The sequence below is a fragment of the Pseudochaenichthys georgianus genome, chromosome 6, assembly GCF_902827115.2.
Source record: "Pseudochaenichthys georgianus chromosome 6, fPseGeo1.2, whole genome shotgun sequence".
Classification (NCBI taxonomy): domain Eukaryota; kingdom Metazoa; phylum Chordata; class Actinopteri; order Perciformes; family Channichthyidae; genus Pseudochaenichthys; species Pseudochaenichthys georgianus.
The window spans coordinates 35996417-36022642 of NC_047508.1; the positions used below are offsets into that span (position 1 = coordinate 35996417).

Genomic DNA, 26226 nt, shown 5'->3' on the forward strand with positions numbered 1-26226 from the left:
TAGAAAAGTGTTGAAATCTGGATCTGTTTTTTTCAGATCCGTTGCAGCCCCTTTTTTAGAGATTTGGCGAAGGAGGAAAATAGAGAGGGTTGTGTTTTCTGACACTTGGTGAGTTCCCTGGAACACCGGGGACACATATTCATGTATAAAAGACGTACAAAGGTGCATTTTGCATGATAGGTCCCCTTTAATTATGAATGTTGTTACATCAAGGCCGAAAATTAGGATGAGCCCCAACGGTCAAAACATTTATTTTTTCTCCCAGAGCTGTCAGCGCAGCGCCTCCAAAGATCTGGCGCCCTTGGCGAACATCTATAACGCCAGTGTGACAGGGCGGCCCCGGTCTCAGTTTACACTGTAGGAAGTGTAGGTACAACGCTGCATTTCCCGCCCCGCCGCAGTCATACAGTAGGCTACGGAGCGCGGCGAGAAACATTTCCTCAGGCATCGAAAAGCGGAACCGAAATTCACATTTCTAAATGATGCCGTTGGAATCGAAATGTTGGAACCGGTTCGGAACCGGTTCTCGTTATCCAACCCTAATGATGAGTGAGGTTGTGCCCGGGGAAAAAAAATACATATATTTGTTTTTTTTATCTTGTCACTGAGGGCCCTCTTTGCTCAAGGGCCCCTGGGCACTTGCCCATGTTGCCCATATGGTTAATCCGGCCTTGACTGTTTGGTATTTTAAGCAAAGAACTTCACAGACATGTTTTGTATAGGTATGGCCCTACAATATATGTTTCCAATATAGCATAATAGGTCCACTTTAAGTATTAACTTGATATCTGTGGTTAAGGGAAATGTAGCAGTGGTTCCTCTCCTTAGGAGCTATGTTTTCAGTCTCCTTACCCCAAATAGTTTTCCTATGTGGCCTTTCACGATGGCAACTGATACAGTACGCCCTTTGACCCCTTCTCTGTCCGGCCTGATCAGGGAGACATCACCCCATGGGATAATAAATCAACCAGAGGCCAGGAGGTCAGATTGACCCCTTGCGACCTTTGGCCTTACCAGATCTCCCCTCAGCCATATGTCTGTGGATCTGCCCTATGATGTGACCGGAGGAAAGCTCAGCATCCAAGAGCAACAGCCCAAAAACCAGCACTGATCATCAGATCCAAACACCCATCAGAGCTGGGTCCAGCCAGCCATAGGAACCCAGCACAGAGCTGGATATGCTAAGTGAGACTGCTGCTAATGTGTTGTTTCATGTGTTTAGGTCTCGGCACGCTTTAAGAAGGGGGGGGGGGGGGGGGGGGGTACGAGGTGTAGTACAAGCTGGGGGCTTCCTATATAGGTCATATTATTGGGGACTTTTCCCCCAGACAGGGAGAGAATTCCTGGCTTAAAACTGGAAGGACTTCAGTGGTGCGCTGGGGTTTGGCCCGCCGAGGCAGAATGTTAGGCATGGTGGACAGCTGCACCGCGGAGCTACTGTAACATAGAGAGGGGGGGGCGTAACTTCAAAACAACACAGAAGTGATATACTGTAAAAGCTTTGAATGTCAGTCTGGTGTTATGTTGAGACTTTTGAATGTATTTTTAATCAGAAAAGGGAAGTGAGCCTAAGAAATACTTGAAAAACTTGCCGTGAAATTCTGAGTAATATGGTTTCACAATTACACACTTCTTATTACGTACGCAGTTTCTTGGAAGTGAAGGGAGTTTCATGGGTGATGAGGAGATACAGTGGACACAGATTTATATCAAAATCCTGATCATCCTCGGTCAATTCTATTAGTTACAGTTGATATTTTTGAACTGAACAAGAAAAGTAATTTTTTCCATATTTGTATACCTTCCAACTCTGTTCCATTTGCACTGAAAGTCATCCCAAAATCAGCAACAGCATAATCTGCAGAGAGTGCAAATTGAAAACAGCATGACAAATTGAATATTGGAAAGCCAATAGACCACATCCATGGCTGTGCAGAAGAGGTAGGGTTCATATGGCGAAGAGTCTGCTTTTCTCATCAAGTCCTGCATCGGAGAACATGTTCACTCATTCTTATGGCAAGAATCTTTTCAACACCAGAACCAAAGACCCTGCAGCCCAGAGGCCCCACGAGCCCCCTGATGAGGGCAGCAGAAGGACCAAAAAAAAGAGAGAAAACGGGTTATATTCGTATGAAATGTGGACCACTTTATTGCTCATGAAAAGTGGAAAGTTGATGCATTTCTGGTACCGATCCAAAACAACGCTGAAGACAATTTTCCACCCTGTGTCCTTTTGACCAGCAGTGTTCTCTTGTCATTGGTTTTAGACATGATGGTAGATGGGATGTCATTTAATGTATACTGTGGTCAGTGTTGTAAGATGTATTTTGACTAACTGGAATTGATGCCACATAAACTTCTGCAAATGTTAGAAAAAGTTGCATCATAGGGAAATATTTTGCGTCATGTCAAATTCACATCACATCCTCACACGCCCATCCTGTCATCATTTATGTTGAAAGGCTCTTCTGCTAGATTAGACACACCAATGACTCCGCTACACATTACAAGAGAGGAGCCACAATTGTTTTTTTTATGGGTTAAAATGAATATGTGAGGGTTTGCAGTTGTAAGCCTATTGATGACTTAAACACAATACTCAAATACACTCAACTGTATCACAGCTCACACACACTCACATGAAACCCCTCTGCCAATAAAATCATTCATCCAGGAGAATGTTTCCACTGTTCCTCCTGTTGTATGTTGGAGCCTCCGCCAAAGCAGATCAGGTTAGTGAGGGGTTTTTCTGGTCTGTTTTTTTCCTCCATTAGTAATATTTGTATTAATTATGTCCTTTAGTATTCAAAGGCAAGCAATTAGAATAACTATGGGAAAATGAAATGGGCGTTTTTTGAGCGTTTTCCGATATCTTATAGACAAAACACTTAGTTTGTTAAAAGAAAAGCAGTCTTATTGACATCAAATCCATTTTCTTAGACACTTTGCATAAGAAAACATACACATTTCAAAGGAATAAAAAAAGAATGCAATCCTAAACCAGTTTTTGAAGTTTCAAGATGCGGTACAGATACAAATAAAGTAGGCTACTCTGTGACCTTATAAAACTATGAATGTATTTTGATGTGATCAGAGATGTATTTGTCAATGATCTACAGTGCGAGTCCCTTGTGTCAGCTAAGGATGATGAATCATTTAATTCATGCTGCCGTGTAAAAGGATATCACAGTGAGATTGACAATCCAAGAGGCCTTGCCAAGAACAGAAAAGGTCTGTCTATATATCTGCCGTGCACAGATGTTTCAGCTGGAAGCTCGGCCCCTTTTTCTCGGCCAAATGCATCCTTGAGCATTCCTGACGGGATTACTGGGCCAGGTACCGTCCACTGGACAGGGAGATAAAGAAAGAGTGAGTCAGAGTGAGTGTGCAGCACTGTTGTTTGCACGTCTCGCGCTGCGTGCTTGAGCAGATTTGCCTTGATAGAAGATAAAGGCTCTTTGATAGGCTGCAGGTGCGTTGCTTTAATGAGCATTACCCCCCCCCCCCCCCTCCTTTCTTCCCTGCAACACATCTGCACATCTGTCATTCGATGCTCTGCAGTATCTCCCTAACCTCTCCTCCCTGCCTGTCACTCACCCCCAGACTGTCTCACACGCTTCGCACATCACACTTTTGAGGAACTAAAACGACGTCAGAGATTTGCTATTCAATGAAATAGTATTCCTGTATTGATACAGCTTTTCAGAATCAGAATTCCTTTAATAGTCCCACAGCGGGGACATTTACAGTGTTAAAGCAAAAGTGGCATAGCTGGTCAAAAACAAGGCATGCAATAATAAAATGAAAAGCACACATTGGCGATGAAATTAAAATAAAGACAAATAAGTACCTAATCATGGCTAAGAAATGTGTAGCAGCAATTTAAAGGTGGGGTAGGTAAGTTTCAGAAACCGGCTCGAGATACACTTTTTGTTATATTCCATGGAATGCTCTTAACATCCCGATAGCAATGAATATCTTAAGTGCTTTGACAAAAAATCCATAAAAAAATGTCATCTGTAGAAGCGGTAATACTGTAAAAAGTACAATGGATGGCCTACCTGCCTGTCAGCCGAGATGGGTCTGTCTGCAGACCGCAGCAAGGAGGCGTTTCCTATAGGGGCGTTTCCTATAGGGGCGTTTCCTATAGGGGCGTTTCCTAACTTTTTTTATCCAGCTGCTTTTATAAATCCTCGCAGAAGAAGTCATTGTTCTAGTGATGGGAATTCCGGCTCTTCTTGCTGAGCCGGATCATTTGGCTCACCAAGAAGAGCCGGCTCTTTCGGCTCCCAAAGGGCTCTTCAGTTTACCACATATTATACCTTTTAATTAAATCAAATGTAGCGCTGTTTTGACTAATTATTTATATGTGTACACATATATCACTTAAATTATTCAAGACATCCTTTGTACTAAAGTATTCAAAAGTAAAAATTACATGTTTAATATAAATTATTTGCTGTGGCCAATTGTTTTCATTGCATTTACAGACCCGTGTAACTCTCTGATACCACCCAATTAATGAATTGACTTGCTTGTAGAACCACGCTACACAAAACAGATGGCAACACCTATAAAAACTATTTTAAAAAAGGGGCTACTGTATCAACCTATATAAAGTATATAAATATAGTTTTTCTCCCTGCAGGAGAGGGGAGCGTGCTTTGAGATCAACTGCTAGGCTGCAGCGGGGAGAAGAGGGGGACAAAAAGTAGGAAGAGAAGTAATGGGTCAGAAACCCTCCTTTTTACGCAGCGGTCCAGACATAGACATCATAGCTACGGCGACATAGTTGCCAGTTACTTTTGGCATTAGGGCAGGGATATCTTTCAAGGTTTGACATAATGAATTGTGCTACTTTTAAAGCAAGCAACGATGTTTTCAAATCTGTAATCAAAAAGCTCCTCAAAAACACTATAGAAGCAGTTCCTGCCGTTGTTACGTTAGTTCAAACAGTAACAACGGACTACTTTTCTTAGCGGATGCATGTCAATTTAAATCAATACAAAAAACTATTTTTTAAATCAATAAAATCTTTTTCTAAATCCATAAAAGCATTTCAATTATTATTGGGAGTCATGTCGTTACTTTGTTGAGAATGTGGCCGTGTGTAATAAGCGGGATAATGTCCACATTGCACATTGCATAATGTGCCTTCATGCCGATCTAGATCCCTCCGCAAAAACAAAACAAAACAAAAAACGTCTCGTTCGCGGGCGAGAGCCGGCTCCCGTCGTTCACTATAGGAAACGCCCCTATAGGAAACGCCTCCTTGCTGCGGTCTGCAGACAGACTCTATTGTGTCAGCCTGCCATCGGGGCACACACTTATCTCGTGCCCTCATTGGTCATGTGCGCGTTCGTGTGTGTTGGAGGAGGGGCTCTATAAGGAAGTGGATTTTCTCCGGTTGTGTATTTTCAAATTCTAGCGATCTCGAGCCGGTTTCTCAAACTTACCTACCCCAAAATGTAGTGACATAAATAGCATTTGAAAGTATTGCAACCTTAAATAAAGTTTGGGGACATTTATAAAAAGCATGTTTTTATAAAAAAAAACACTCAGAAAACAGAAATACAGTTATTGAGATTCAATTTGCCCTGGTCACAGGCTTCACGTTTGTGAATACAAAACAGAGAAAAAGACAGAGTGAGAGGGCTGTAAGGTGTTTGTTTGTGGGCACTTGCTTTGGCCTCACAGAGCCTGAGGTGCCAAGGGAATAACTGGATGACGTGGGTTGTGGCCTGGGCAGGAAACATGGGGAGGAACTTGTGACATTATTAAGTGTCGGGGCGGTTAACAGGAAAAGATAACCTGTTTCTGTTGATATAGCAAGGAAGTGTGAATACTTGGTAGTTGGCACATGCAAGATGTGGCAGAGAGGAACACGCCGAGATGCTTTCCACCTCTCTGATTCACTGGCTTACTGGTATTTCCTCGAGTTCAATGTGGTTTTGTTTGGGTGGCGTGTGGGACTGTAACAGGAATGCTTTCAGGGACATTCCTGCTGTAACTGAAAAGGTGTTTCTTATGCAAGCAGAGACACTGTTGCATCATTGTGGCCACACAGTCTTATCTCTGCCATTCTGAATAACTGACCTTGTTATCTGTGGTCATTTGTGTAATGCTCACAAGTAACAGTTTAGTTTCGGCAGACATAGTCTCCGAGGAGCTGTTCCGCAAAGACTCAGTGCTGATGGGCCTTTTAGAGAGAAATTACATGGCATGATGAGACATTATCTGGCAAGAGGTTGTACGCAGGACAGAGGATTTGATTAAGTGGTGCTGTTGACAAGACTGCCAAAGCCTAACATTTCTAGAAGCTATACCCTTTTTCTAAATGTGTATTTCACAAAGAAAATGTGTCAGGCTTAAAAAAACAACAGAACATGTTGTCACTGTGTGTGTGGTGAGATATGATGTCCCATTGTATGAAGAAATACAAAATAAGAAATCCCCATGTTTAAAAAAATTCCACATAATAAAAAAAGGTTGTTTACACCTCTCATTGCTGCAAAGGGTCTCACTAGAAGAAACCAGTTTGCCCTCTGCAATGCTCTAACTAAATGACACACACACACACACACACACACACACACACACACACACACACACACACACACACACACACACACACCACTCAGCAACTGCATTTTTGGAGGGAAGTGTTACACTTGTCGATCAAGCGCTTTATTTCAATTAATTTTGTTTTGTCATTTGATAACAAAATGTTTAACCATGGCAGCCAACATTTTCACACTCACCACAACAATATGCTTCGATTTAGTGTTTATGTTTTCAAAAATACCGTATCAATTAAAAATATAATAATATTAATTGTTATAAAAACATTACAAATACTACATTAACAAGCAAAGATGCAAGAACCTGTTATTACAAAAAATATGCATTAGGAGCTCCTTATTCTTGTTCAAAATATTCAAAACAGTTAACAATGGTGTAGTTTGAGGACTGATGATTGGCTGACACACACACACACACACACACACACACACACACACACACACACACACACACACACACACACACACACACACACACACACACCACACACACACACACACACACACACACACACACCACACACACACACACACACACACACACACACACACACACACACACTCCAGCCAATCAATCAGTTAATGCAACAGCCACCAAGTCAGCCACCAAGTCAGTCAGTCAGTCAGTCAGCCTCTGTTTGGGCAGGGTGGAGGCTCCTAGACGGGCCCTTTGTCTAGGCAGAGGAGCCCCAGACACAACAGTGGCCGGCCCTGGCCCCTCACAATGGCCCTCCACACAAAAGCCCACACACTGGGACAATGGGCTGGGCTCAGAGTGGGGGTGGATGGCTGAGCTGAGGTTACCCACCTGCACACTTCAGGACCGGACCCCCCCCCCCCCCCCCCCCCCACACACACACACACACACACACACACACACACACACACACACACACACACACACACACACTGCTGCAGTTGTCTTCCTGTCTGTGGCAGGAGGACGAAGCATGGAGATGCCGTGCGGTGAGAGCAATGATTTGGTTTCTACAGCAGAAGATGTGCCATGACAGAGGGTCAGACACATGTGTAGTAAAGTTACCTCGGGTCAAAGAGCGTCTGGTCACGGATTAGGGCTCTGCTGCTGCCACACATCACTCACAATGACAATATGTTTTTTGTAAAATAAAACAATATTAGAAGTTTCATTACAATAAACATTGAGTTGTTTTGAAGCATTTAAGTCATGTGATGCCGGAGAGGGTGTGGCTGTGTGTGCTGCATCCAGCCTCCTTGATTGCCTTTATTGTAGTAACTCGGGCAGGGCACCTGGGTCTGGTGCCCTGCAGTTATTTAAAGCCTCTGCTCCTCTCTGTCTCCCTCCCTCCCTGCTTCTCCCTGCAGGCACCCCGGTTTTGTTGAGTCTGCTATGAGTTTCTTCAGTTGCTTCACTTTGTGCACTTCAACACTCTCACACTCATACAATCCTCACCCTGCATTTACACTACTGATACCACTGACATCTACACCTCATACTTTACTTGTTTTGCACTTAATTAATATTAATGTTTTGTTATATATTTATATTTCAAATATATTTTGTTAAACGTGGATATGGTGTGTCTCTTTGTTGTGGCCTTTTAAGCCAGGTCATAACAAATGGGGGCTCGTCCTATGGGTTATTTGTAGAAAGTTTAGTTAAAGTTTGTGTCGTGCTCAGAGCACGTGTCCTTGAGCAGCTGATCAGTTGATGTGATCCAGCTGTGTGCTGGCTTGGCGCTGCTATTTGGGGGACACATCATGTCTTTTGAGTTTCAGGAAGCCTTAGTGTTTGACATTGCGTCAGGTTTTGTGTGCCAATCAGAGGGTAACATGTTGCTGTTTGAAACGCTTTTGTAAAGGGATTTCCCCGCTAGGCATAAGCGGCGTTTCCCCTTGGGTTGCGTCTGTTTGTTTTTTTCATAGTGTTGTGGCGACGTGGTTAGTGTCAGCTGTTTTCGGACAGCTGTCTCGGGGGCACGTCCGCGTGATTTTGTGGTGTTGCCTGCGTGCAGGTCGCTCCAACTCCGCCGGGTTCCAGTGCGTAATTACCCAAGCCACATGAAGACTGAGATTAGTAAGATTTTGGTTAGGCAGTGAGGGGGAGATTCTCTGTTGGGTTTGTTTTTTGCCCATGCGTGTTGGCAGATTAACACTTTGCTTTCTGATTGGTTATATAGGATATATATATATTGGATAAATGAAAATATTAAATGGTAGCCTACTGTAAAATAACCATATACATATACACACTATAATGACCGTAAAATAACCATATGTGTACTATAAGGCTACCATTTAATATTTTTAAATAAACAGGATCCCATCGCTAAATACCTGGGAAAAAATATAATCAATAATTATCGAACATTTTATGAGATTTAAATCATGAATTCTTTTTTAAAAAAAATAGGATTTCAAAAAATACACTTCCAAAGTTGAATTCAGTGTCAACACTACTCCTAGCACATTTTGCAAATATGTGTATTTTCCCAATAAAATATAAATAATGTCACAACCTTATTAATAGCAGAAATTATGTAAGATTTAGATGAACATGTACTATAGTTTAAAACAAACCAAAGAGAATCATAAGTGAAAACACACTGTTCTCTCACACACTCACTTGTGTAGACACACACACAAATACCAAAACACACACTGACAGAAATACTGAAGCTACTAAAAAAATAAAATAGTTGCCGTATTTCACAGTTTAGGATCATATTCTGAGCTAAACGCACTAACATTTTTTTAATTTTTTTTTTCATGAAAGCCATTCCCATGATAAGTTACTGAATGTGACTGGCTGCAACAAGTGGTCTGCTTTCCACACTCCTTTTCATTGGATGACCAAAGTGTCAATCATCAGTCAGCACAAAAACGCTTGTGGATTCATATTAGGGAGTGTCATTACATTCATCAGGATGCCTGCAAGAACTTTCAAAAGTGTGTTTTGGACTTTAACAGTGATAAAAGGTTGTTTTTAAAATGTTCTGCAGTTATTTTATTAGGTTTAGCTTGGGGAATAAGAAGGTTTAATAGATAACAAGGTGTGTGTATTCCAGGGTGTATTTACACCAAGTGTAAAAAGCAACAAGTCAGATTTAATTTTCTCTTTTAATTGATTGCAACACATTTTATAACCACACATTACAAAATGCACATCAAATATTTTATCAGGCTCAGTTTGCAACCTTGTTGATAAGAAAACAAAACTACCAAAAATATGCTTTTACAAAATAAGACAAATATAATAAAGTAAATGCCACTTTGGATAACCGTAATCAAAAACCCATTTTTATTCTACATAAAAAAAAGCTTGACATAAATAAGTTAGTATAATTTCTCAGTGTTTTTACAAAATTATGTACAAAAGGTACATTGCAAAGATTTACACAGGCATGGTGACTGCATTTCAGATACGAGCTGTGCTCTCTATCCAGGTGTACACTGGTCTCTTTGCATATAACCCACACTTTAGGCAAATAAGGGAAGCTTTTAGACGCTCACATTGGCATCCTCAGCAGGCTAACAACATTGGTGAAATAATTACAAATGAAAATTGAAGTACAAGTTGTCACAAAAAAATGTGAAGTCGATTAAGGAGCACAGGCTGTACTAACCATGCTGAAGCAACCATGTATTTGGTATTGTAGGACATTCAAACCTCCTCTCCGAAGAGCATTAAGGCTGATGAAGCAAGAGTCAAATATATTGTTGGGGAGAGATGACTTGACAACACAAGCTGTGCACACTGCACAGCTTGTGTTGTCAAGTCATCCTTTCGGTACGGTCTTTGTCCTTCAATATCCGAGTACCTCAATAAATCAAACACCATTACAATGTGGCTGAGGTGTGCAGGAGAAAAACAGGTCATATTCCAGGATTTAACAGATGCTAAAAGCACCGTTCACAAAATAAATAATGGGGTGATCATAAGGAAGTCCTAAGACACGTTACATTTTTTTTCCTGTGTTGTTTTCCAGGGGAAGTGGATACTATGAGACTCTGCACTACGTGACACTGAAGAGTGAGGACAAATCAAAAACAATGAGCTACATTTGTACCGTTCTTCACAGCTGAGTTAGGAAGATGACGGAGTGAAGATACACTGATAAGAATCCATGATTTTCTTTAAGTTGTAGCAATTAGGGACTTTGTCCAAGTCACACTGCTTTTCAGAAAATAAAATAACAAAAAAAATATAACAGCATTTTGGAAACACGTTATCAAACTACACTGCAATTCTTCAAGTCAAATCAAAATTCACACCTTTTTACATAAAGGATTTGTGTTCAAATCATAATGTTTTCGTATGTGCTACATATGGAGAGAAATATAATATAATATTTATATTTATTTACACACAGGTAGTAAAAAAAAAAAAAGGAGCAAAAAAGGAAATCAAACCTAATTGCACACTGCTACATTGACTGCTTTTAGAGGCAGTAACTTTTTTTAATTGAGTGCCACAACTTTAGTGTTTCTATTCAGTGCTTCAACAGCGTCCTCCCCCGTCTTCTGGAGAGCTGATATGTTTCTGATGCTGTGTAGTTCCTCTTCCAAAGTCGGCCAACACTGAGGTTTCCCACGTCAAAGGGGAAATACATCTTCGGCTCTGTGGGGAAAATTGAATAAGAGAAAAGTAAGAGGCTGTACGGTCGAGACAAACTGCTTCATGCAACACTTGCAGAAAACCTTTGCACATGAGTGAGAATTGAGAGAACAGGGCAGTTTTCTAGAAATAAAAAAACATGGAGCTTTTCTATTTGCTGGAGGTATAACTTTAAAGCAACAAAACAGTATCCATAAAGAAAACATAAATGCACTACAATTTCCATTGGCTGAATTCATGCAATTTTTCTGTTTGCTCATTCATTTGACTTTATGCAAATATCTTACAGGTTTAAAAATAACAGGTGTGATTACAGATCAGCACTTGCACTGTCTTCTACGCTTAGTAATGTATAGGATTTTTAAGAAGGTTGCCACCATAATGGAAAACGCATGCATGTAAAGAAAAATGTAACAAACTTATGTTTCATTTTCTTCATCAGAAACATGTTTTGTATGTATTTCAGTGCTACCTTAAAAAGACTTCACCAATATAAAATAAACTACAAAAGGAGACTTGGGTGTGTTGTACTGCTCTTCTGCTTTGCCTACTCCAATCCTGCCACTACAATACATATCTCGTGTCTATCCTCCCTCTGCCGTGACCAACACGCGCACTTGTTTTCAGAGCTGCACGGCTCTTCTGCACACTCTCTAACGACAGAGACAGATGTGTGTGTGTTGTAACATTAGTGTGCAAAGTGTGTGCAGCACTCACACACACACTCACAGAGACCAGCCCCTTCCCGTCCCTGCGCCGAGGGCAGTGGCTGCTGACGTGTTACTACTACACTGTTGTTCAGCACTTGTTTACAGTTCAGAGGGAGACTCAGGCTCGCCGTGGCACGCACAGCTTGTAGTAAAGAAGTGAAACTGTGCAGCCACGGCTTTCCTGGTCTTACTCAGAACCCCCCTTGCATCGATTATAGTAAATCGAAAGAGGTTTGAGTGCAGAAATACAACTGAAAGTCTACCTGCTGCCGTAACCACTTTTACTCACACCAACACACTAGTACTAGCCTACTATATGAATGGAGGAGCCTGACAGTACGTTGCATGTCAAAGCTGCACACTCGCTTAAATCCAAATTTGAATAGTATTCCATCTAAATGCAAAATAACTTGCATTAAGGAAAAACAGCGTATTCCATAAAAAAAATACAATTTTCACAGCGTTTTCTTTCAAACAAACAGCTGGAAGAGGGGGATGCTACGTTAGTCTTAATTGTCTCCACTGACTCAAAGAACCAATTATTGTTACATCATGGAGAAGCCCATTACGTTGTGTTTAGGTTGCATAAAATGTAATTCTTACCGTTTCTGGTCTTCACGTTTGCCTCTTGGGACTGGTTTTTCTGGGTGTTTTTTCTGTCGAGTGGCTCAGACTTGGACAAGTAACCTCCTCTGAGCTGCTGTGTGACCTCTTATTCTGGGCCGAGGGCTCTGCAAAGGCAAAGGGAAAAGTCAGTGAAAACCACTGAAAACGCATAGAAAAATAAAAATGTAACTGAACTTCTGCATGCTAGCCCACCATTTCCCAAGATGATGCATTTTATAAGATAATACAAAAAAAAATTCCCTAGTGCTTTTAAACCTGATGGGCGACATACCCCCACTGCGATCGATCCGTTGCATAGCCTAAGCACCAGCCGGACTAATTAACACACAGCGGTGAAAATATGAGTAATTTTGGTGCAAATTAAGTACCGTGGCATGCAGGTCTTTTCCTCAGCCCGGTGCACTGCTCCGTGCACTCCATCTGCCCGTCTGCCCTGTCCGTGTCTTCGGACACCACAACACAGTGATGGTTCCCGTTTAGATCCACATTATTCCCGGCGGAGCAGACGCTCTTCTCCCTCCGCGGCTGCCGGTTGTAGAAACTCGGCACGTCTCTGCTATCCACTACCTCCCACTCAAGCCTGCCGTGAGACAGCGGCGTGTGATTAGAGAAGTCGAAGCCCCACTTGGCGGTGGCAGCTTCTTCCATCTCCCGCAAGTGTCCCTTTAAATCCCTCTTTAACTCTTCGTGATCCAGCGAGCCGAAGAGGCTTCTGCAGGCGACGGTTTCGGGTGATCCGACAACCCGCGAGTCCGTCCGCTCCAGCGTGGGGGCTCCCGTTTGATAGTCGAACATCTGACATTTTCCCCCAAAAGAAAGACTATTTTTTTTAACAAATAGCCGTACAGTTTTCACAACACACTCAAAAACAACGGGTATCTCCTCGTAGGTTGAACAGGCTCCAAAACAAGCGTAAAACGACTTATGCCATGCATTCGTCGGGCTGGAAACGGTACGGTCGCGGTGTTTCAAGCCGAAAGTAGTCTCCACGGTTCATCAAACAAAGTGCCCAGGAACTGAAGCCTCTCTGTCAGTCTGATCCCGTAGTGAGAGGAACTGTGGACGAACCTCAGTACCCCAATATGGCGATTGAGAGATGTACTTGGGATCTGAGTGGAGATTGACTAAAGGGGGAGGAAAAAAAAAATTGACAAACAGAGCTATTTAAACGCAAAGAAGGTCGCTCATTGGTCGAGGCGCTTATGCCCGCCCCCTCTCTTAAGGGGGAACAGCTAGTTGCACCAGGCTCTAACGTTCAGCACGTCTGGATGCTACACCGAAATCAACGTTGTTCTCATCTCCACACTTAAGACGGTTTTGAAAAATATGTTTAAAATAAATTGTTACGGTGAAAACAGTTGCAACATAGCCTCTAAATTAAACATTTGACACTCTCTTAAAAAAATACACGTTGCATTGCCTTTTGGACCAATAAGAATGGTTGTTTCATCAGTTTAACATGTTTTTCTAAGCAAGTGACCAAATGAGAAAAAATTTCGAAAAGCTGACTTTGGCTTAGATTTAAATATTTACATAATATTGCACGATGGAATTTTTTTCAGAAGAAATCACAACAGTTTGACATTGACAACTTTGTTTTTCAATTTAAATTACCTTATTCCTTTCATACATCTGAGGCCTAATTTCAACACTACATACTTACATTAAACTGTAATACATTTTTAAAATATCTTAAATACATATACAAATCAGAAAAAAAATTATATATAGAGAGAGAGATATAACTGATTCTGGAAAGCTAAGGTGTAGTGGTCTCTGTTGAGGAAAGTATAACCCAGGGGGGGTTATACATCCACGAACAATCCAACAATGCCCGCAGCATGTATAAACAAAATCTGCAAACTAGGTAAAAGGGTATCCTTATGATATGGTATTCCCACCAATTCTCTGGAGCTGAGAGGTAAGTCAAGGTCAGCACACACCAGAGTCCGTCCTCAATCTCACCGGCCCCCAGCAGAAAAGTGAAGAACAGATGTACAAGAACTAGAGAGCCTTGAAAATATTTTTCCAATTCAATAGTCTGCAAAGGCAAGAAAAAAAACAAAGGACGACAGGCAAAGGCCCTGCATGCTGATAGTACGAGTTATTTACACCACAGCGAAAACTGTACTGCAGGGAAAAAGGAAATGCCAAACCCTTGACATATATATTTTTTAAATAATATAATTATCACATTTTTGGATTCTCAAAACAATCTTCAAACTGGGTGTGTTTTTTGGGGAATTTATCCAAATCCTCATTCTTTTCTTTGTGCTACAGTTTACACCTTCGACCAGTAAGACAGAAAGATCAGCCACAATAAGAGACATGTGGACCTCATGTTCACATAAAGCTGAAAAAACAAGATAAGCCTACAATAGAACTATAAACTGTTTGCGAGAAATGATGCAACTTACATTTTTACCGTGAGTTATTAATTACCTGTTGGGTCGCAGCAGGGGAAGAAGCGCAGCTGTGGGTAATATCACCATTATGACTTGGACAACGCTGCCCTCTAGTGTTCACTTTCCAAAATCTCTTTAGCAGCAGTAGAAAGTCAGCAGGCCACAATCTTTATATCAAACGCTTTTTAATACCATAGCTTTAGATATATGTCTGTACATATACATATTTATGAGAATAATTGGCCTAACTCAAGGTGTCAAGCCAAAAAAAACAAGAATGTCCCAAAATATGAATCCATCCACATCATGACTGATCTTGCAGAGGTAGAGTCGCCTACCTTCCCAATCAGTCCATCAAAGGTAAGGTCAAACTGGTCCTGTGTGAGAGCAGTGTGACGGCCTCAGAGACTGAGCCACTTGATGATGTAGAAGTTCTTCTTGCCCACTTTGAGCAAGGAAAGTCCATTTGATAAGATATGGAGTTTGGGGATCAGCACCTGCTCTGGTTTGTCCGCACACATGTGGTTGATCGACACGGCTCCCGCCAAAACCATTTGATACCTGCACACAAACAATTAAAACAGTCAGTTAGTGCGCAGTTTACGCTAGATAAGTGATGCTCTTCTTTGTTTCACATCATTTATATATGTATGTATCAGTTGTATATATTTAGTTTGAATATAGAATGCTGAAAAAAAGTCATAGTAAAGTATTCCATTATATAGTCTTAGACAATAAGGTGCATTTTGACTATTGATGAAATTGTGTTGCCTACATTTTTTTTTAAAGATCGTAGTTGGTGCTGTTGATCATAGAGTTAAGCAATTAACTCCAGGGGCCTCATTTATAACGCCGTGCGTAGGATTCACGTGGGAAGGTTGCTTACGTAGTACAAAGCAAAAAAATAGGTACAGAAATGTTCCGACATTTTCCGATTCACCAAACATTGCGTACCGGCGAGGAAAGTGCGTACGGCACTTCCTACGCCGGTTTCCTTTTATAAATCACAATCGACTCGAAATGCGGCGCAGCTTTTGCGGGCTTCACGTAACGCCCATATTTGACTATAAATAGTCAAAGAAACGCCCATTCATTCATTTTGACTGACTTTATGGAGAAGATCGCAGGAAATGACGACAGAACAGCTGAAAGATAAATATATTGTTTGGTGGATGCAGTTTGAACCAGAGTAGCAGCATGGAGGTCGGATCGTCACCAAAATAAATAAATAAGTGGTCCGAAAAAGGTTCATGACAAAAAAAATACACATAGCCTAACCTTCCTCAGGCAGTGTGTTTGCACCGGGGACAGGAGACACCCCGTTGATGAGAAATTGTAAGAAGTGATCGGGGAATCCCTCCGGTGTGGAGTCATGACGACTGGATCTGAATTATGTTTTGTATTTGGTGGTTTGTGTCCCAGCTGTCGATCAGCAACTATATATCCATAATCCACCAGTTAATAAAGGAAATACAACTAATGCAGGGGTGGCCAACCCGCGTCTCTTTGCCTAGTTTCATGCGGCTCTTCAGTTCATACCGAATTGTATATGTGTGCGTTTGGGGGAGAGACGCCGTTTTAATAAGAGCCGTGTGTGTTCAGCGCTCTGCTTCCACTCCCTGCACTGCAGCCGTGCCTGCAGTCCCGCCCCTCTCAAGCACGCTCTAAGTCCCTCCCTTCTCCCGTGCACGCGCTAGCTGCCAGAGCATGTGAGAAAACGAGAAGCATGGCTGCAAGTGGGAGTGCAACTGTCGCTGCGCCTCGGCTTGTTGACAAAAAAGACGGCAGAAGCTAAATTTGGAAGTATTTGAGCTATATCTCTGACAGTGAGGGCAAGCCTACGGACACCAGAGGCCTGTCTGTGAGAAATGTATTAATTTTATTTAATACGAATTCTTGTCATTTATTTTATTTATTGTTCTCATTGTTTAAAAGTTTGTGTTATGGTTATGGTTCTGGTGTGAAATAAAGCACAATAATTACATTTAAGACCGTTTCCCTTTTTTTAAGAAAATTATCGAAAAAGAATCGGAATCGCAATTCTTGACTTGGTATCGAAACCAAAATGTTGGTATCGTGACAACACTAGCTACTCCTGACAGTTAAACCTGATATTTAGTAGGTCTTTTAAGTATTGAATGCTGATAATTCTGACGTAATTTGGCCGGTCAAAGTTGTTTGGGCTCGGATAAAATCGCTCCGTTACTTTCGTCCCGTGTTACTTTCGTCCCGTGTTACTTTCGTCCCGGCTCCCGGTGTGTATGTGTGGTGTCAGTATGAGGGATGACAGCGTGTCTAATTTTGATGTGGCCCAAGAGCCAATCACAATAATACCTGCGATGCAGTGAACCAATCACCTATGAGGGGGGGAAAACCTATCGTTGATTAAACACTATCCAGTGTTTCCCCACCATTGTCTTGGAGGGGCGCTGCGCCCCGCCAACGGAGCCCCCCCTCAAATTCAAGGTGTTTAAAAAAGATATATAATTTTATATATATATATATAGCACCAAATTGCAAATAATCTATAACTACTGTCACTTTTCACATTGAACATGTGCTCTTTTATTAAATAAACTAAACGCTTTCATTTGAAGTTGTGAGTTTAGTGTTTTTGACCCAAGAAACACTGATGCATTAATCAATAACAATAATCCACAGCTCCTCTCTCTGCTCCAGAGGATTTAAAAAATATATATCCCAATGCCACAAAAATGCATCAGTGACGTGGTTGAAATCTTGTCTCCAGAAAACAAAAAACTGAAACAAGCGGTATCAGTGACTGTGTGTTTGATGTGGCTCTTTGCAGTAACATAGAAAAAATGTGGCTCTTAACCTCTGACTGGTTGGCCACCCCTGAACTAATGTGTTGCGTTACAACTGTACAATTTACCACATATGGTGTTCTTAGCTTCCATACCTCCTGTGTTTTACGAGCGACTTATCAAGTCTTGGCAAACGGCATAAAACACGATTAAACGTGATAGTATATAAAACCATGCTCGTATCTACAACCTATAGAAATGCAAAACGGCGTCAGTTTAGACGTAATTCTGTCCTCCTGCTTACCGCATCATTCATGAGAAAACATTTCATAACATTAACACAACATATTCGAGATGGTTTTAAATAACATATCCGTATTTATTTATTTCTCTAAGTTATGTTTTTGTGTGCACTGAGGAGTCGCAAACAGGCGTTTGTTTAATCATTTTAAGATTGGCTTTAATCAGTTTAGCCCTGAGTCTGTTTTTCAGGTCTCAGGCTCGAAAATGACATTCCCAGAACAAATGACCATATCTTCCCTTCTAAAAGGGTTAAACTAATAATCTTTTTTCTCAAAGTAATGATAAACCTGTGAGTTGGATGTAGAAAAGTCAGAATCAATATAGATGTTTTTTATTTTAAAGAAAATTCAGATTGAACATAGTAAAAAAACTGTAAATTATAGTGTCCGTCCAACAATTCTTTAGTAAATGAACATGCCCTCAGACACTGTTTCCTGCTAGATGTTGCGGGAGGGCCCCGGTAGGGCTTAACAGGTTAATCAATGTTTGAAAATAAATTCTTCATATATGATAAATGAGGTAACATTTTATTTATGGTATTATTTCGACATATTTCTCTCTCCATTCTTCCTTCTGCCAACGGTGTCGCAGTTTCTCGTCTCTCCCGTTTTTGTGCTTAGTGCGTACGCATGGGTTAGAGTTTACGTGGAGGTCCGCACATTTTCCCGTCAAGTTAGTATTTTATAAATCGCAAACATTGCGTAGAAACTGGCGTACGCCATTTTTTGAGTGTATATCCCTTTATAAATGAGGCCCCAGAACGTCTCTGTAGTTCTCTACATGCTTGAAAGGGAAAGTTGTTTAGTTGGTTGCTTTCTGAAACCCTCACTCTTAAGTGCAGCTTAATCCTACAAACTGGACCTTTAACCAAACACTGTGCTATAGTCGCTTTCCTCAACCAGAACTGACCCCAAAATATTGTGAGATGATTTAAGCTCCAGATTATGATATTAGATAGCGTTGATTTAAAACAGGACAACCTACCCTCTGGGTCCCTCTGGGATGGCGTTGATGCTGCGACAGGCGTCTACGACCGTGGTTCCCGGCTCCAACAGCAGCTCGTGGAAGGGAGCCTCCCTGAAGAGCTCCTGAAGCTCCTCGTCACTCATTTCCTCCAAAGCCTGCACGCTGCTGTGGTACAGCGCGTTTGTACATCTGGAAAAAGAATATACAATATAACTTTTCTTGTCTGAGGATTACCCCTCTGCAAGGAGGTCAGAGGTCATGGGGCAATCACAGAAGAGTGACTTTAGTGGAGATCATTTTCAGTTATACCCTTTTATTCTCAAACTGAATGAGTTGCTGCTCCCTTAAACCCAATTCAAAGAAAGTGTGTATCAGAACCAGAATCAAGTTTATTGCCAGGTACGTTTACACATACAAGGAATTTGATTTGGTATCTGGTTGTGCGAACATAAACAATCTGAGAAAATAAGTTGCAATAGTAGGTACACAAATAAATGTATAAGGATAATAAAAAATATGTATTTAAGAAATTATTTAGCATTAAAAAAAAGAATACTTAAGACAGGTATTTACACTAAATATAAATAAACAAAGAACCTTAAAAACTAAAACACATAGGACAATGAAAATATAACAATATGGCAAAATGCAGTGAATTATATTAGAATGTAGAAAGTAGCATAAATAAAAGAGCATTAATTACCAAATACAGGAAAAGCACATATAGCGTGCTCTCACCTCTTTGCACTCTCGAGGCCTTCCTTCCCATGCACCAGTTTGGTCACCTCTGCGGCCAGACGTTTATGTGCGAGGCGTTTCTCTGGATCCTCTCTCTGCTGCTCCATCACCCTCTCCACCTCCGCCAGAGGCAGGAAGGTGAACAGCTTCAGGTAACTGCAATAACAAAGCAAAATATTCATAAGCCAAAACAGCCAAGTACTGTATTTAAGTGGTACATATTGCTCCTTCCACCACAGGCTTAATCTTCACCTACTGTTTCACGACGGCGTCTGGCTGCCTGACTAAGAACTGGTAGAGTTCGAAGGGAGACGTCTTGTTTCTGTTGAGCCACACTGCGTTGCCGGCGGTCTTCCCCAGCTTGTCCCCCACAGTGCTGGTCACCAGAGGGAGGGTCAGGCCGTACACCTCCTCACCGCTCACTCTGCAGAGAAAAAAAAAACACATTTCAGACTGGAATCAAACAGTGATGATCATGTTGTGTTTTCAAAATGTTGTTTGATTTCAATCCAATTGTGATCAATTGTGCCGAACAAAGACAAAAACATTGGCCTATAGTTAGAAAGGATTTCCTGGTGTGATGTTACATGAAATTGTCCAGCTGCTCAGTGCCTCCAAATTGAATCTTACAGATTTGTATTTAGTTCAGAAGTTAGAAATCATAAATTGTTTCTAATTAACAAAAGACCACATTCGGTTCATAAGTTCCTGACCTGACCAAGGGTTAGCCAATATACCTATATTATATAAATATTTCGGACCAACTGGTCCAAAACGCAGCCGCCCATATCATTACCAGAACTCCTTCCATTGATCATATCACTCCGGATCTTCAACAACTTCATTGGCTCCCCGTTAAATACCGCATCGATTTTAAAATGTTGCTCCTCACCTTCAAGGCCCTTCACACTCTTGCACCTCCATCTCTGAACTCCTTCACATCAACACTCCCTCTCGTGCCCTCCGATCCTCCTCTGCCTTCCAACTCACTGTACCTTCTGACCACCATGGGGTCAAAAGCCTTCAGCCACTCTGCCCCCCGTCTCTGGAACTCTCTCCCACAAGACATCCGCAATATGGACTCACTCTCAACCTTCAAATCGTGGCTGAAAACCCACCTTTTTAAACTGGCGTATTCAATATCTTAATTCTTCTAAACTGATTGTTGTTTTTAAGTCTTTGTTTTTTAAGTCTTGAATTACTGTTTGCTTGTTTTTAATTATGCTCTGTAAGGTGTCCTTGAGAGCTTTGAAAGGTGCCCATAAATCAAATGCATTATTATTATTAAATATAGTAATATGAGCCCAGATATCGACTTAGATTTTGTATATTCATCATCTTTATTTAAAGAGACTCTTGGTCCATTATTACAAAACATACAACACTCAAATATAAATTAAAAAAGGCAGTTATACCAATGTTTCCACAGAGGTGACTGTGTTGTGAAGAAGCGTTTTATTTGTCTTGGTTTAAAGACTGCTTTACAGTGAGTATTTTTCTGAATATAATAGCTGTAGTAGCTTTACTATTATTTACCCACTTGGGCAATAAAGCCACATTACTAATTATTTATAAAAATTCTCATTGTGTAAATATTTTGTAAAAGCTGCAATAGTAACCGCTAAAACGTGACAATGTTGCTATTACCCAGCCCTACTCTGAACACTTAAAGCAGAGACATTGCAATAACTTGTACTATTGTTTAATTAGGAAGGGGCCTTTACTTGTGAATGTACTCATGTCCAGACATCAAGTTGCCCAGCTGGTCGGAGCCCCCCAGCTGGATCTTGCAGCCGTATAGCTGGTTGAGGTGGTGGAAGTCATAAGCCTGGAACATCTGGTAGGTGAACTCCGTGAGGCTCATCCCGTCCGGGCTCTTCAGCCGGGTCTGCACGCTGTGGCGGCTCAGCATGGTACCCATCCGGAGGTGCCTCCCGGCCTCCGACAGGAAGCCCACCACGCTCCAGTCCTTGTACCAGTGCAGGTTATTTAATACAGTCAGCGTGCCCAGCTTCTTGGAATTGTCCTGAAAGTGCACTTCGTGGTTGGTGAAAATCCTCTGGATACTCTCCCGGATGCTGCGGGTGTTCTCCTCCACAACCTCCGCAGACATCCGCTCCCTCTCGCTCGTTTTCCCGCTTGGGTCTCCGATTTGTGCCGTGGCCCCTCCGAGCACAGCGAGGACATGGTGCCCGGCGCTGCGGAAGTGCAGCAGGCCGATGATAGCGAGCAAGTTGCCCACATGGAGGCTGTCGGCCGTGGGGTCAAAGCCGCAGTACACAGTCTGAGCCCCGGACTGGAGCAGCCGAGGAAGCCGGTCCTGAGCTGCGTCTTCTGGGAAAGAGTTCTTCAGAATACCGCGTTTATTTAGAGTAAATAGCAGCCCGTTATGTGCAGGAGAAGTGCAGTGAAACTTAGATTTGAGTGTGAGGTAAAGACGTGTTCGCCTTTGTAGAATAAAGGATCCATGCAGCGATACATAACGGCAGGTTCCTGCCATGGACGCTGCCATGTTGGACTCATGTGTCAAGAACACGGAGGAGGAGCTGAGAGTCACGAGGAGTTTGTTTTGAGTATAGCGCCTCTCATGCACGGGTGCTGAAGCAGAGTGAAAACATAAGGATGCATGTACTTAAAATACTGTATGCATGCAGTGAAATGAAAACCAAGCATTATCTGGGCTGGGGCAGATCTCTAAGGGCCTAAAAGCAGCTAAGGGGTCCAGGGGCAAAGATGATCAATTTCTTCGTTCATTTAGGCCTATTGTCAGCACCACCTAAACAAATTATTTAAAGAGATGTAGTACATTTGCATCTTGTATAACTAGTTTTCGTAGTAGTTTAAGTTTAATTTGAGTGGTGCGTATTCCTAAACATAAATGTATTTACAAAAATTCCCCCACAGCTTTTGGGAGCAGGCTAGTGTGCCTTACCCTAACTTCATATTTTTCAATAATTTCTACTGTCCATGGACATTAAAGCAAAAAGCAGTACGTGCACATTATTGTTCACTCAATTTTACAAAGAAAATACATTATAGTTGCAGGTTTAAATGTACACCAAAAGAAGGCAACTTGCATCAGGTCTAGGTGACCAGCTTATAGTTGAGTCTAAATATAACTAGTGTTTTGAAAATAAAGTACCTTTGACCAGGGGCGGACTGGGGGGAAAAAGTGGCCCGGGGATTAATTGACAGACAGCGCGGCATGTATCGGCCGGCCGGCGACGAAAGTATGTTACTTAACAAAAAACCCTAAGCATTTTATGTTATTTTGGACAATTATTCATATAGTAATCACATTACCTGACTGAGCCCTTGAGTTGCCAGAGCAAAATAGTTACAGCATATATGTAGTGATTTTAATGTTAACAGATCATTGATGCAATAACATTTGGACCCAATTTGCCTGACTTGACACATTGAATAAAACATGGGCGTATGAAGCATCCTCAATGTGGGTGAGACAATTTAACAGGGGGTGTGGGCAAGTGGTGGACCTCACCTCCTCTAGGGGGGTCCAGGGGTAAGCTCCCCCGGGAAGATTTTTTTTTAAATGTTGAAGTTAAATGCATCAATCTGGTCCATTTTGAGAGCAGAATTAGGGACTAAATCTATGGCAGTCAGTAGGGGCTTGGACTGTGAGCCGTAGGGTCGCCGGTTCAAGTCCCCGACCAGACCTATTTGGAGTGTGGACTTCTACTTGGAGAGGTCCCAGTTCACCTCCTGTCGTAGTGCCCTTGAGCAAGGCACCGGACATCCCCCTTCCCCCCTCACTCCCATTGCTCCGCGGCCGCTGTACAAGAGCTGCCCACTGCTCCTAGTACTAGACTCCTGGTACTAGGATGGGTTAAAAGCAGAGAACACATTTCACTGTGTGTGCTATGTGCTCTGCCGTGTGACCATTAAAGAGGGTTTCATCCCTCCCACTTCTTCTTCTTCTTCTTCTTCTTCTTCTTCTTCTTCTTCTTCTTCTTCTTCTTCTTCTTCAACACCCATATAAAACAGAACTGTAAACAGATCAACATTTACTTTCAACATTTATTTGAACAGCAAGTGGAGGCAAAAGTGACTGCACCCAAAACAATAAACCTGCTAGCTCCTAAACTCAGTAACAGAATGTGGGCAACACGTTCTTCTCCACAGCCGCGCGACCTCTGAGTCAGACATCACTTCCCCCTTTTCTATCCTACGGGTACAGCCGTACAACCCCTGAAACCTGTTGTAACAACATAATAAACTTTTTGGGGATGCAGCTTGGGATGTGAGGACATGGCTTAGAACGGGCGTGTCGCCTTCTGTCCTGCCAGTGTTGGCAGGACATTAATTAAAATGTCGAACTCGGACTTCATTTTAAGGACATTTCAGCCAGGGGTGTAGAGCTATATTTGTTTAAAGGAATGGTATGCTCATGACACTCATTTTTTAAAAATTATCATCCGATAAAACAGACCAGTCTCTGCCAGTCTCTCTTTTTTTGTTTTAATCCGATGACATTATCAGTGATTTTAAACTGATTATATACCGAAATAACATCAACACTGGTTTTTGGTTTTCGAAGACACGTTGATCTCCATGTTATTTACTGTAGTTTCTCTATTCAAATATGCCTCACTGTATCGCGAAATATTGCCATAATTCGGATAGGAACAATCCACGGAATGCTCGGTTCCATCTGTTGCCAAAAGGTAAGCATAAGAAGTACATTCGGAGGCAGTGGCTCGCGAAATGTGGCCGGCCCGAACCGAGAGATTTACAGGCTCATGTATGCAGCGAACATTTCACATTTCCGGACGACTACTCTGAGAGTATGATCAAACATAACATGGGATTTAAAGAACAACCATTACTTAATGGAGATGCAGTACCATCGGTCTTTCTGGTGTCATCACCGACCAGGACACCAGTTCGGCCAGTAGAGAAATCGCCCTCTGCAAGTGTGAAGCGACGGAGGAGCAGAAGTAGTGCTCGGAGTAAGAATAAGGTATGTTATAGCGCATTTCCATTGCAGCGGCTAGCCCCGTTTTTACGTCCAGGCCAGGACAGTTTTTGGTGGCCTTTCCATATAGCGTAGTACCGGCTAGTGTGTATTTCCCCCCAGTTTTTCCGGCCCCATAAAATCGTGATTCTATGGCCAGGGACAACGAAGCTGAGTATGCTAAACTAGAGAGGGAATCGCTAGCAAGGGTGGTACTACATGCTTACATATAGTATCTCATATCATCTTCCTGTTATACACACATGCATTTCCAAACATTTGGACTACCTATGTTGCAAATGTATTATCTTTTCAATTTACACACGGCATCTATTGCACGTCTGTTCGTCCTGGGAGAGGGATCCCTCCTCTGTTGCTCTCCCTGAGGTTTCTCCCATGTTCCCTTTAAACTGTGGGTTTTCTTCGGAAGTTTTTCCTTGTACGATGTGAGGGTCTTAGGACAGAGGGTGTCGTATTGTCATACTGATATGTATGGCTGAATTCCCCCATCCAATCTCTTCACATTGGTCAAAACTTGTTCCTCTGCTGACGAGTCCGAACTGAAATACTCCGCCATGTTTCCGTGTATTGACAAAGTGAACGCATGGATGACGTCACGACCATCACGTGACTACTGAAAATGGCAAACATGGCGGCGGCCAGACGGAATATACAGGTCTTGATAAAAAAGAGCTATAAAATCATTATTTACCGGGGAATATCGCTGATTTCGTCAGGGTATGGTTTAAACATAACGTTTCACTAAATACTGAAGTTTTGATTAATTATCTAATGAGTGGACCATTCCTTTAAGCACCGGATTGGCAAAACAGGAGAGTGTGTGCACCAGTCTGCCTTGATCTATGTATTCATGTCTGTGACTCTCACAGTATCTGCTGCCCACAGCTGTTTTATAGAAGGAAAACCTCCTTCACTTCATGAAATCTCTGCAGCACCAGGAGGCAGCGGGAGGGTTAATTCAGCCTCTGAGAAGAGGAGCGCGCAGTGCCTTTCACGCACCGCCTTTCACGCACCGCCTTCACTGTGTTTACCTTCAGAATCATTAGAAAGGCTAAAGAGCGGTGTGGCTGATGTGTTTTAACCACACACACACACACACACACACACACACACACACACACACACACACACACACACACACACACACACACACACACACACACACACACACACACACACACACACACACACACACACACACACACACACACACACACGATTTAAATGCAGACTTTTGTTCCTCCATGTTACGTTGTTATTGTTTCACTGAGCGGACCCGCACATTTTTTTCAAACACTCCCCTTTTTGGTCCATCTGCGGCGGTAATAGGTTTTGTGCGATGTGATGATTCGGCTGTAACTTTAGTAATGAATATTAAATGTTGTGAGGAAATCTTTCCACCAATAATTCCAATAAGTAATCCAAAATGTATTCACTTCAGGTTTACGAAAGTAACTGTAATCAGATTACTCGTTTTTCAAATGTAACGCGAGCTGAATACAGTTACTTGATTTTTGTATTCTGATTACGTAACACCG

The 26226-nt window shown here is 42.0% G+C and overlaps 2 protein-coding genes across 2 annotated transcripts; both read right to left on the minus strand.

The window, feature by feature from the left end:
* Positions 1-9666: 9666 nt before the first annotated feature.
* cdkn1bb (cyclin dependent kinase inhibitor 1Bb) lies at positions 9667-13639 on the minus strand. The gene is given in 4 exon segments (XM_034084959.1): positions 9667-11181; positions 12492-12619; positions 12884-13286; positions 13288-13639. Coding segments are annotated over 3 exon segments (549 nt in total). The 5' UTR covers positions 13318-13639; the 3' UTR covers positions 9667-11181; positions 12492-12503.
* A 1449-nt stretch (positions 13640-15088) lies between these two features.
* On the minus strand, positions 15089-22218 carry yars2 (tyrosyl-tRNA synthetase 2, mitochondrial). Its single transcript, XM_034084958.1, has 5 exons — positions 21417-22218; positions 19949-20116; positions 19693-19848; positions 18973-19143; positions 15089-15481 (listed from the first exon to the last, which is right to left on the minus strand). The coding sequence occupies exons 1-5, from the start codon at positions 22202-22204 to the stop codon at positions 15322-15324; spliced, it is 1443 nt and encodes a 480-aa protein (XP_033940849.1). The 5' UTR covers positions 22205-22218; the 3' UTR covers positions 15089-15321.
* Positions 22219-26226: the final 4008 nt, after the last annotated feature.

What these genes read in the sequence shown, in the direction of transcription:
- yars2 (XM_034084958.1), bottom strand. Translation starts at nt 22,204, where the DNA reads ATGGCAGCGTCCATGGCAGGAACCTGCCGTTATGTATCGCTGCATGGA. An exon ending in CCAGACGCCGTCGTGAAACA is followed by an intron (nt 19,849 to 19,948) that starts GTAGGTGAAGAT and finishes TTGTTATTGCAG; the next exon opens with TTACCTGAAGCTGTTCACCT. An exon ending in GGCCTCGAGAGTGCAAAGAG is followed by an intron (nt 19,144 to 19,692) that starts GTGAGAGCACGC and finishes TTCTTTTTCCAG; the next exon opens with ATGTACAAACGCGCTGTACC.